Source organism: Cricetulus griseus, chromosome 7 (genome assembly GCF_003668045.3).
Source record: "Cricetulus griseus strain 17A/GY chromosome 7, alternate assembly CriGri-PICRH-1.0, whole genome shotgun sequence".
Taxonomy (NCBI): domain Eukaryota; kingdom Metazoa; phylum Chordata; class Mammalia; order Rodentia; family Cricetidae; genus Cricetulus; species Cricetulus griseus.
Genome location: NC_048600.1, coordinates 19,010,658 through 19,022,520, shown reverse-complemented (window position 1 = coordinate 19,022,520; position 11,863 = coordinate 19,010,658). Strand labels below are relative to the sequence as shown.

Here is an 11,863-nt window from a genome sequence, read left to right as displayed (position 1 = left end):
AGACACTTCCGGCATACCTGAAGTTCTTGGATCACTGGGTACTGCAAACGGTGCACAATAAGAACTGAAGCAACAGGGATCTGATGCTTTCCTTCAGAGAACATATAGATTAGATTTTTATCTTTGTTATGATGAACTTGTTTACCCAAAAGACAAGTTTGTGCAATAATCAATAAATATGCCTTGGTATGAGATTCAAGGTCCATCAGAGGCTGGACCTTCCCGCTGCCACAAAGGCCTAGAAAATTCATCTTGGAGTGACCTCTTTCTTTGACCAACTCACATAACACAGAATACTGGACGTTATATATATATATATATATATATATATATATATATATATATATATCCCTTTAATCTTTTCTCCTCCTGGTATTAATGCCAAACCCTCTGTTTCCCAATGGAACTAAGGAAAATAATTCAGAGAGTAAGGTGATGACCACAGTGATGAAATTCATACTTTGCTTCATATATTATTCAAACTTCTTCAGATTGTTAGTTAATTCAAGTAGTTCTACAAGATAGGTGTTACTAACCGATGGAGAGTAAGATGAAGTTCAGAGATCTGGTTCAAGGTCACCCAACTTTCAGGCCGTAGATCTGGGATTTGAAATCAGCAGTCTCATCCTAGAGCAATGCTTTGTCAATTTATGTTTCAGTCACCACCCACCCAAACAGGTTTGCTTACCACATTTTATACATTCTTAGCCCCCCCACCACCTGGAGAGTCTGAGACATTTTTTAACCAAGTCTACCAAGAAGCAAGGATTCCAATACAGTCTTAAAGCCAATTGCATAAAGCCTAGCCCAGGGAAGAACCAGGAGGATTGGTGAAGAAGCTGCAGGATGCAGGAGCTTGCTCCCTGACAAGGGAGAAGGAAGTGGCTAAGAGTAGAGACTCTACATGCGATGTGAAGGTGGAAGGGGGATACTAGGAGCAGAGGGGTAAAGTGGGGATGGGGAACGGAGAGATGTGGGATGAAAGGAAGATGCAGCAGCTTGACTGTCCTGCTGATATTGTGTACACATCCAGCTGTCATGCTGCCATGGAACTGGACAACGGAAATGTCTTCCCTCCTTCCCTCCCTCCCTCCCTCCCTCCCTCCCTCCCTCCCTCCCTCCCTCCCTCCTCCCTCCCTCCTTCTCACCCTCCTCCCTCCCTCCTTCTCTCCCTCCCTCCTTCCCTCTCTCCCTTTCTTTCCTCCGTCCCACCTTCGGGGCTGGGGTTGGAACTTGCACCCTTTTCCTTGAGCCACATTCTGGCTATCAGTAGAGATTTCAACCCTTTCTCTCCTGGACCTCTCATGACTGACTGTGACCACAGACCATCTCCTACAGACTGTCTGTTCTGAGGCTTGAGCTGGTCTGGTGCTTGCTTGCTCAGCTCCTTCTAGATCACACCCTGTCTTTGACCTCTGGCTTGGACTCCCTCCAGCACTGTAATCATTAATGCTTTCAGGAAACCCACAGACAATAGGTACCAGAGCCTGTGCCTGTCACCAACCAGAGGCAGTATCTGCTGAAGTCTCGAGATGGAGAGAAGCGAGGAGAGAGATGGCAGTGACAGACCTGCAGGGCAAGAGCAGGGCTGTGGGGCACCGAGGCTGACACTAAAGAGGGAGATTGGTCTGTGGAGTGCAGTGTCCATGACTGCTGGCTCTATGATTGGTTCTGGCATCTTCATGTCACCACAGGGTGTCTTGGTTTACATGGGCAGTCCTGGAGCCAGTCTTATTGTCTGGGCAACCTGTGGCATCCTGGCAATGCTGGGTGCCCTGTGCTATGCTGAACTGGGCAGCCTGATTCCTGAATCTGGGGGAGACTATACCTACATTTTGCGAACCTTTGGCTCTTTGCCTGCCTTCCTGGTTATCTACACATTTGTCCTGGTGGCCAGACCAGCCGCCATCACTGCCGTCTCTCTGAGTTTCGCTGAGTATGCCCTGGCTCCCTTTTACCCAGGCTGCTCCTCCCTCCCTCAGATCATGGTCAAGATTGTAGCTTCTTCTTGCATCCTGTTGCTGCTACTGATCAACTTCTGGAGCTCACGGTTGTCCACGGTGGTGATGAACGTGTGCACGGCAGCCAAAGTGTTCTCATTGCTTGTCATTGTAGTGGGTGGGACTGTGGTGCTGGCCCAGGGCCGTAGTCGTACAGAATTCCTGCTATTTGCCTTCCACAACACTACACAGCAGGCAGGGCGCATTGGTATGGCTTTCTACCAGGGCCTGTGGTCCTTTGATGGCTGGAATAATATCAACATAGTGGTAGAGGAGCTCAGGAACCCAAAGGTGAGTTGAGTATTGCTCTGGGGTTGAACCTCTGAACATCCGCAGCTCCAGGAACCGGGGTTCCAACTGGGGTTCAAATGACTGAGAACATGAGCAACCTAACTGGAATCAAGGCTCTCTTGCTATACTCATGGGACTTTCATGGCAGCCCACCTGCCTTGATTAGCTTATGGGTTTTTAACTATGCCTTCTAACTAAAGTAGAGGTAAGTACTTCATGCTGTCATGCCCCATGGACTATTTTTTTACAGGGGAAAACTGAAGTTTCCAAAAGGGGAATTATTCTGAATTCATACTGCCAGCATTCTTATTGATTCTGCTGGCTACCTCCTGGATTGTTCCCTCCAGAACATTGCAGTAGATACTTATTCATAGTTCCTGAAGTCTGGAGCCACTTGAGGACATAGCATACTTTGGCTTGGAGAATAAACCAGCCATGCCTGTTCACCCTTCCTGTGATTCTGGCCCGGATAATCAGTGTGCTAGCAGGTCTGAAGGGACTCAGTTGTGGCATTTGAATCTTCAGTTATTAATATTCAGACTCTTTGCTATAAATATATTTTCTGAGATGTTGTTTGTTTTCTTTTTCCCTTGCAGGAGTTTCAAATTCTCACAGAATGGGAACTGCAAGTCTTCTGCTGTCCTCACTGGGCTGACTTAGGGGCATACCAGCTTTCAGAATCTTGGCAAGGGCTTGTCCTCACTGGAGGGCAGCTTGAGATGAGAATGGCAGCTTTGAGACAGAAGAGCAAGAGCAGAGAGGGGGAGAGAGACAGAGACAGACAGACAGACAGACAGACAGACAGACAGACAGAAACAGAGCAGAGAGAGAGAAACAGAGACAGGGGAGAGACAGACAGAGATGGGGAGTGGGGAGACAGAAAGACAGAAGAGGAGAGGCAGAGGAAAGAGATACAAAAACAGAGGAGAAAGAGAGAATGCATGCTTGGAGTCCTAGGATCTCATCTTTGTTTTTTTTTTTCTTTCTCTACAATTTTTATTTAAATTAGAAATAAGATTATTTTACATATCAATCCCAGTTCCCTCTGCCTCACCTGCCCCCCCCATCCTTGTTTTTATTTGTCTTCTTTAAGACACAGTCTCATTGTAGCCCAGGTGGGCATTGAACTTGTGTTGTGGCTAAGAATGTCTTTGAACGTCTGATCTTCCTGTCCTCACCCCCTAAATAGTGGGATTACAGGAGTTACCAGCATGCCTGGTGGTTTTAATTTCTTGCATATAATTTCATGTTCCTAAGTCTTTGTCTATGAAAAGGGACCATCGTAATAACTGCCCTGACTTCCTCACAGGGCTCTGAGGTTTCACGGGTACATTCTTGGCACATGGATTGGGAAACTCTCAAGTAAATGCGTGGCATCGGCATATGGTTGCCTCACAGTAGTAGAGTCTCCTTTCTCAATCTAGACCCTGGGCTTTCAGCTAGGTCAAGAGCAGGGTCCTGGAAGCTGGTCTCTGAAGTTGAAGACAAGCGCTCATGGTTGCAGTGGTTATCAGCAAAGCTTTTCTAGAGAGGATCCAGTAGTTAAGATTTTAGGTCCAGTATTCATTAGTCCCTGTCACAAATACTGAATTCCTTGGTAGCAAATATAGGCAAATATAGGAACACAGCCGTGTTTCAATAAAACTTTATTGACAAAAATTAGGCCACAGGCTAGAATTGGTTCATGGCTGTTGTTTGCTGGTTTCTGTTAGGGCCAGTTTTTTTTGTTTGTTTTTTGTTTTGTGGGGGAGGGGGGATTCAAAGCAAACCCTAAGCCAATCAACAGAATGCTAGCATTTGAGACTCTGCCCTACCTTGTTCTAAAGGGCATATTTATTTTATACTCTCTTCACCTCCATCAGAAAAACTACAGAAACTTTGCCAAACCAGGGTCACTTATATGCAGACTCCTTGTGATTTGAATGAAGAATACAGGTCCCTCAGAGTGAAATCAGAAAATCTCACTGTTGAATCTATGATTCAACCCAGGGACCCTACCTACCATTGTCACAGCTCGTTACTACTGAGAAAGTTGCCTGGGGAAAGGTCAAATTCAAAAGCATACTAGGTTCCTGGTCTTGACTACCTGTGAGGTTGAGTCATGCATATTAGGTGCTCACTGTGCTGACAGCATCCCCAAGAGACCTGTGGGAGTGAGAGTATCTTGGCTCCAGGTAGCCTCCTGCGAATCTAGGCAGAACCACATTCCAACCCCTGGGTGGTAAAGCAATAGCTGCTGTATCCATTCTTTGGCCAAGGCACTTGCCTTTGAACTCAGAGTCTCAGATTTTAAAGCTGAGGGGAGCCTGGGGGTACCCATACAAGAGTCTCTTGCTATGTCATCTGCTTCATTTTCACTAATTTGCAACATGGTCCTCTCGGGAGGGTGACCAACAAAGCAGAACAGTCAAATAAGGCCTCCTGGGAGAGGAGACTGCAGTCTAACCACAGCTCTGCAGAAGCAGCATGAACATGAACTTGGAGGCCAGAGAGGACAGAGCCTGCCAACGTCTGAGGGTACACAGGGAGTGAGGACGCGTCTACATGGAGGCTAGTGGCCAAGAGCTGGAATAGGTCAGATGACTGCCCCAGTCTGTGTCCCACACTCCTTTCCTTTCCCTCTCCACATCCAAGAATGTCCAGAAGCAGAGTTCACTCTTCGCAGAAAGCCCTGGAAATAGTGTTTTCTTTGAGGCTAAAGAGGAGATGTGCTAATCAGATGTTTCCATGAGGGGCAAATCATAACTATTGCAAAGCAGACTAGTGAGAACTTTAGCCTCCTTTCTCTTCTTGTTTCCTCTGCAAGAAATTCTCCTTCCCACCTTCCTGAGTTGTTTCTGTGCCTCAAAGAGAGCCCAGCTGAAGGGCCCTCTTCTTACTGAACGCTCTGGTGATGCCTCCACCATTTCCTCTGTGCCTACATTGCTGTCTGTCAAGTACCTTTTGTCACTTCCTACACATCTGCCTGATTGTGTGCCCCTGCCATGGGGATCACGTTCTCATGGGGAGGAACACAGTGCTTCCATTTCCCAGGGTCTGGCGCAGTAACCCTGTGGACTGCATAGCTCTGAAGGCCTAGGAAGGCCTCATTGGCTAACCTTTGTCCCCATCTCCCTGACCCTGCAGCAGAACCTGGTATGGGCAGTGATGATTGCCATCCCCCTGGTCACCATCCTGTATGTCCTGGTCAATATCAGTTACCTGCTGGTTATGTCGCCCTCGGAGATCCTCTCCTCTGACGCCATGGCTGTGATCTGGGGGTGAGTGGATCATGTGGTGTGTACCTTGCGTTTAGGGATAGAGAAGGAGGGTGCTCTACGTGGATCTGAACTTGCCTTTTAATGCATTGTTTTCTCTACATCCAAGGAGGCTTTGTGGCCCCTTTCTAAGTCACTGCTAGGAGATCTTTCCTTTGATCCCTCTGTTGTTCTAGAAACCAGGTTCTGGGGTCCTGGGCCTGGCTGGTGCCCTTGGCTGTTGCACTGTCGACGTTTGGTACGGTCAATGGGGCTTTCTTCAGTGGCAGCCGTTTGTGCTATGCAGCTGCAAGAGAAGGTCACATGGTAAGAGGTGGAATCTGGGGCCAAGTGAGGTGGTGAGAGCTGCAAGAGGGTGCTGGGAGATCTTTCACCTATGCCTTCTCCTGCCAAAGCCTAGCATTTAGCACAAGCCTGGACTTCCCCAATCAGATGTGGCCCTCTTTTCTTCTGAGGATGGGGCACGGACGTTCCATACCTTTCTGATGTGTCCCTAATCTCTTTCAGGTTTCAGGGCTGTCATGGTTCTAGATTATGTGGGGGTGGGAGATGTGTGTGATAAAGTCTATATGTGAATAGCAAGGGTATAGAGGCCACAGGGAAGAGGCACTGAGTACACACAATGCCCTTTTCCCTCAGAGATTCTTCATCTCTTTTATTATGATAATGCTATTGAATAACAGACAACCACCAAACCCCAGTGGCTTGCAACAACTTTTAACTGTTGCTCTTCATGTTAGCTGTGGCCCTGTTTGTTTGGGTCATTCTTATTTTGGAATGAGTCTGTTCCTAGTTCAGGGATCTAGACCGAAGCAGAGGTGGTTCCTGGGGGGCATTTCTTGATTCATTCAGGATTGGGGTTTAAGATGTTGAACCAAACATATAACCACATTTAGAGCACTCGCTTGTCATTTGCACTCGTTTTTTTTTTTGTTTTTTTTTTTAATTGGATGAATCAAGTGACACAGCCTAGCCCACATCAATGTTTGAAAACCATTTTCCTGACATAGAGGCAAAGAGAGGGAGACTGAATATTTGGAGGATAATAATTCAGTGTATCATAGTAACCGAAGGAAAACTCTGCCCTGGAAGCCATGTTACTAATGACCATTAGATTGGACACACTTGTGCCCAAAGCATGAGCGGGGACAGAGTGCTTACTGTAGTTTTTCTACAGCCTCTCTCTCACCGACTGTTTTCCAGCCCCAGCTGATGTCCATGATTCATGTGCATCGACTTACACCAGCCCCAGCCATGGTCTTCACTACAGCTGCAGCTTTGGTCCTGGTCATTCCAGGAAACTTCAGCACCTTTGTGACCCTCTTGAGGTAAGTGAGATATTCACAGCTGGTGTCTGTGTCCTAGACATCCATGTATCTATATACCCTGATATGTACAAACTTGTATATATACACGCACATATAAATGTGTGTGTTGTCTTCTGGAGCTCCTATGTACATGTGTGTGCCAGACTCAGAATCCTCATATCTCTACATATATTTCAGCCATTCTCTCTGTTATGTTTCCAAAATTAAATGTGGCTCTCCTCTCTGCACATTCAGTAAGACAGATATTTCCCCATGAGATAGCCTAAGGCTTGTGCTACCACTGTTACTTTCTTCCTTAATTCTGCTGATAAGATGATGCTAAAGGACATTTAGGATGGGCTGGAGAGATGGCTCAGTGGTTAAGAGCACTGGCTGCTCTTCCAGAGGACCTAGGTTAAATTCCCAGCACCTACATGGTATCTCACAACTGTCTGTAACTCCAGTTTCAAGGAATCTGGCATTTCACACAGACATACATGAGGGCAAAATATCAATGCACATAAAAATAAATAAATAAATAAATCCTTTTTTTTTTTTTAGAAAAAAAAAAAGGACATGCATGCATTGTAATGCTGGGAGCCCTTGGACTTGGCATGATTGCTTTCCCCTCTATAGTCTGTCTGGGATTGTGCCCTGGATTTTGTCTTATGTGATTCTCCAGAACTCAGTGTAGAGCCACACCAAGCTGTTTGGGCACAGTGAATGATTTCAGCACAGGGAGGGGATCTTCTGAGTCCCTTCTGATATTTTCCTCAAGACAGAAATCACGGGCTTTTGTGATTTGAAGCAGGGTCTATTCTTTAACTGTCAGATGAGCATAGAATCTGGGTGTAAAGGGAGTTCTAGAAACTTCTCAGGCATCACATGTTCCCTGTTCTGTTGTCTAATCTGGAAGGGGACATTCAGTGCTTGTTGCAATTCCTAAGAACACCACATCACAAACAATGTTTTATGTTCATTGTTTTTCCCATGAGAAAGATGGAAATTATTATACAGTAATAACAAAATCTAATCCATTGTGGGTCTAGGGATGTGGGGTGTCATCAGGTAGAGTGGGGAATGTGATCAAGAATGTCTCAATGCAGAGCAAGAATCTTGGGGTGATCCATTCAGTTAGGACCTAACTAACACTTTATAGTCTTCATCACCTCAAGAGGTGGCTTCTTCTGGTCCCTGCTTGCCAAGTTAGATAGAATTTGTGTATGTATTCATGTGTATGCAGGTGTGTGTGTGTGTGTGTGTGTGTGTGTGTGTGTGTGTACACATACACATGTATGTGTGGAGGTCAGGGGAACAAACTTGGAAGTCATTTCTTATATGTCATTTATATTTTTTAAGACAATGTCCTAGTTAGGGTTTCTATTGCTGTGATGAAACACCATGACCAAAACCAAAAGAAAGGGTTTATTTGGCATACACTTCTTCCACATTGTAGTCCATCACTGAAGGAAGTTAGGACAGGAATTCAAACAGGACAGGAACCTGGAGGCAGGAGCTGATGCAGAGGCCTTGGAAGGGTGCTGCTTACTCGCTTGCTCTCCATGACTTGCACCAGCCCAGAGATAGAACCACTCACAATGGGCTGGGCCTCTGTCATCAATTGCTAATTAACGTACTGCCCTATAGCCAGATCTTATAGAGGTATTTCTTCAATTGATAGTCCCTCCTTTAATTTTAACTCTAGTTTGTGTCAAGTTGACAAAACTAGCCAGCACATATAGGGTCTCACTATGTAGCTCTGGCTAATCTAGAATGTGCTCGGTAGTCCAAGTTGGCCTAGAACTTACAGAAATATTTCTACCTTTGCCTCCCAAGTACACAACTACCCAAGTAGGCTAGGCTGGCTGGCCAGTGAGCCCTAGGGATCCACTTGTCTCTGCTTTCACAGTGCTGGGATTACAAGCCCCTAGCACCACACCTGGCTTTTCCACATGGCTTCTGGGGATTGAGCAGGTCTTTGTGTTTGTGTGGCAAGCTCTTTACTGACTAAGCTGTTTCACCAGACTCTTGGATGGAATCTTATCAGAATGGCAGCAGCCACCCAAACTATAGATCTTGAAAAGGACAGAGGCAAGGGCTGACTGGGTGTTTAGTGGCCTACATGTGATGTCATCAGCCCAGAAGGAAAGATGGGTTGGGAGAAGAGCTCTGCTTCCAATGCATTTTTCCTCCTGTGAACATAGGCCTCCTTGAGATTCCACCATACCCTCTTTTAAAAAAAGTTTTATTTTAAAAATTAATTTATGATTTGACTGTTTTACACTTGATTTTAGCTGAAAGGCCAAGAAGCAATTATTCTTTGACTATTTCATGTATGTGTAAAATGCATTTTGACCACACTCATCCCTCTGTCTTCTCTTATTGACAATTCATATATGTATAAAATACATTCTGGCCACACTCATTCCTCTGCCCGCTCTTATACCCCACCCCAAGCCCCATTCCTCCTTCTCCCAAGTCCTTATCCCAATTTCATGTCTTTTGTTTGTGGGTCACCTCTGGTTTTTTTTGCTTTGTTTTTAAGACTTATTGATTTTATTGTATATGTGTATGTGTTTTGTCCACATGTATGTTTATATACCACATCCATGCCTGGTTCCCACAGAGGTCAGAAGAAGGCATCAGATCTCTTGGAGCTGGATTTAAAGATGGTTGTGAGCTGCCATATGGGTGTTGGGAACAAATCTGGCTGTTCTGTAAGAGCAGAAATGCTCTTAACGATGGAGCCGTCTGTATAGTCCTAGGTTCTCCTTCTAAAGAAAACCAAACGTTCCTCCTTCTCCTTGAACATTTTTGTCCTGATCCAGCTATATTCCATCAGAGAAGGCCTCCTCTACACGTTTCATTTTTTCACTGCAGCTTCTTCTCCTGGCTAACCTCTGGAACCACCTTTGGCTGTCTTCTGTACTTGCGAATAAAGACAAAGAATCTCCCCCATACTTACAAGGTAGCCTTCTGGACAGTCATTGGGCATTTTCCAAATAGGGTCTATATGAAGCATATTTTGGGGCCACTGACTCCTTCAAGTCCTAGACCAGTGGTTCTCAACTTTCCTAATGCTGTGACACTTTAATACAGTTCCTCATGTTGTGGTGACCCCCCAACCATAAAATTATTTTCGTTGCTACTTCATAACTGTAACTTTGCTACTGTTTTGAATTGTAATGTAAGCATCTGGTATGCAGGATATCTGATATGAGACTTCTCAGAAAGGGGCTGTTCAGCCCTCAAAGGGGTCAAGAGCCACAGGTTGAGAACCACTGATCTAGACAAGGAATGTCAGCGGCTGCTGCTGTCATTGTATTTGGTAGAACACCAAATGTTTTTTGGGGGGTGGTGGTAATGGTTATTGGTCATTTCTCCTCTGGAAGGCCGAGAGGGAGAAAGATGGAACACAAATGAGGGAGGTGGCACAGAGAGGCCAATGCTGGGCCTCAGACTCAGCTTCTTAAAGAGTCCCCATGTAGCCTGGCAGGTGGCTCCCCAGGCCCAGTCTGGTATTCTAGCAGATACTGGAGGAAAGACACTAGTGGCCCATGGAGATAACTGAGAGGTGGGTAGGAAGGACACCCCTCCCTCACCATTCCAGTCTCAGGGGTCAAATAACCTCTTTGTGCCCTCTGCAGGTTCCCATCTTCATTCCTGCCATCATGCTCCTGGTGTCTCTCTACCTGGTACTGGCACTCATTATCCACCATCCCCAGATGGAATCCTTGTATATCTTTTTCTTCCTGCTCAGTGGCTTCCTGGTGTATTTCCTGCTTTTCCGCTTTCAGTGCCAGTCCAAATGTATGGAAGCAGCCACTACACATCTCCAGCTGCTCCTGGAAGTTGCTCCAACCACTAAAGGTCATTGAATTGATGGTCACAGAGGTTGTGCTCTGTTCTCTCCACTATTCTTGCTGGTTCTCTGTAAATCCACTAGATGTAATTCTAGAAGCACCTAGTGCTATAGTACAGCTGCCTTGAAGTTTGGGAATATCTACCAGGACACTATACCATTTCCCTGAAACTTATTTCTTTGACACAGGGACCACCTTGTTTTACAAAGGAACCCTCTGTTGTGTCTGTTACAAATAGACATTTAGTTGCTATTTGTAGCCTAAGTGGTCAGCATGGAATGAGTCCCTTTTTTGGGTTTCTGTCCTTGGAATTCCATAGTCTTATTTGGCCTCTGACACTGCTTGAGGTGCAGAGTTGCACATCTTGGGATTTCTATGGGGTCACTTGTATCAATTGGGTTGAGAAGAAGAGAAAGGCAGCATGGCAAGAAGAGTGAAGATGATATATGATCAGATATGCTTTCAAAAAGATGTGGCACCAAAGAGGGGGCAGGATCTGAAAGAGTAGTTTTGATCTTTGTCCTGTGACCCAATTGCCACTTGATAGTATTTCTTGAGATTTATGTCCTTCTTCTCCTCTTCCTCCTCCTTCTTTTTCTTTTTTTCTATTTTTTGAAGCTAGTGATTAATCCCAGGGCATCATGCATATATAGGCAAACAGTGTATTGTTGATTTTTCTGGGACAACTGATACCATAAAATAAATTTCTCATTTTGTCTCCAATGAGTCTGAATGTGCACTTATTTCTTCAATCTAGACAAGATTTGTCTGTGGCAATTTTTTTCTTTTTTGGTTTTTGGAGACAGGTTTCTCTGGAGCCTATCCTGGCACTTGCTCTGGAGACCAGGCTGGCCTCGAACTCACAGAGATCTGCCTGCCTCTGCCTCCCGAGTGCTGGGATTAAAGGTGTGTACCACCAACGCCCGGTTTTCATTTTTTTTTGTCTGTGGCAATTTTTAATACTTTATTTATTTGTATTTTATGTATATTGGTGTTTAGTCTGCATGTATGTCTGTGTGAGGGTGTCAGGTACCCTGGAACAGGAGTTACAGACAATTGTAAGCTGCCATGTGGGTGCTGGGAATTGAACTCAGGAATTCTGGGAGGACAGCCAGTGCTCTTAACCCCTGAGCCATCTCTCCAGC

The 11,863-nt window shown here is 45.4% G+C and overlaps 1 protein-coding gene across 2 annotated transcripts; it reads left to right on the top strand.

Moving 5' to 3' along the window:
- Positions 1-1,532: 1,532 nt before the first annotated feature.
- Positions 1,533-10,733, top strand: LOC100773601 (b(0,+)-type amino acid transporter 1). Of its 2 annotated transcripts, XM_027424398.2 has the most exons (6): positions 1,533-2,291; positions 5,418-5,551; positions 5,725-5,854; positions 6,752-6,876; positions 9,736-9,823; positions 10,503-10,733. In XM_027424398.2, the coding sequence occupies exons 1-6, from the start codon at positions 1,533-1,535 to the stop codon at positions 10,731-10,733; spliced, it is 1,467 nt and encodes a 488-aa protein (XP_027280199.1). The 2 variants fall into 2 exon arrangements, with proteins under 2 accessions (XP_027280199.1, XP_027280200.1); XM_027424399.1 differs by lacking the exons at positions 5,418-5,551; positions 5,725-5,854; positions 6,752-6,876; positions 9,736-9,823; positions 10,503-10,733 and adding an exon at positions 2,542-2,604.
- The last annotated feature ends 1,130 nt before the right edge of the window (positions 10,734-11,863 follow it).

Coding starts and splice junctions, on each gene's coding strand:
- LOC100773601 (XM_027424398.2), top strand. CDS start 1,533: ATGGAGAGAAGCGAGGAGAGAGATGGCAGTGACAGACCTGCAGGGCAA. Junction 5,552..5,724: donor GCCATGGCTGTGATCTGGGG/GTGAGTGGATCA, acceptor CTGTTGTTCTAG/AAACCAGGTTCTGGGGTCCT. Junction 9,824..10,502: donor ATCTCCCCCATACTTACAAG/GTAGCCTTCTGG, acceptor TGCCCTCTGCAG/GTTCCCATCTTCATTCCTGC.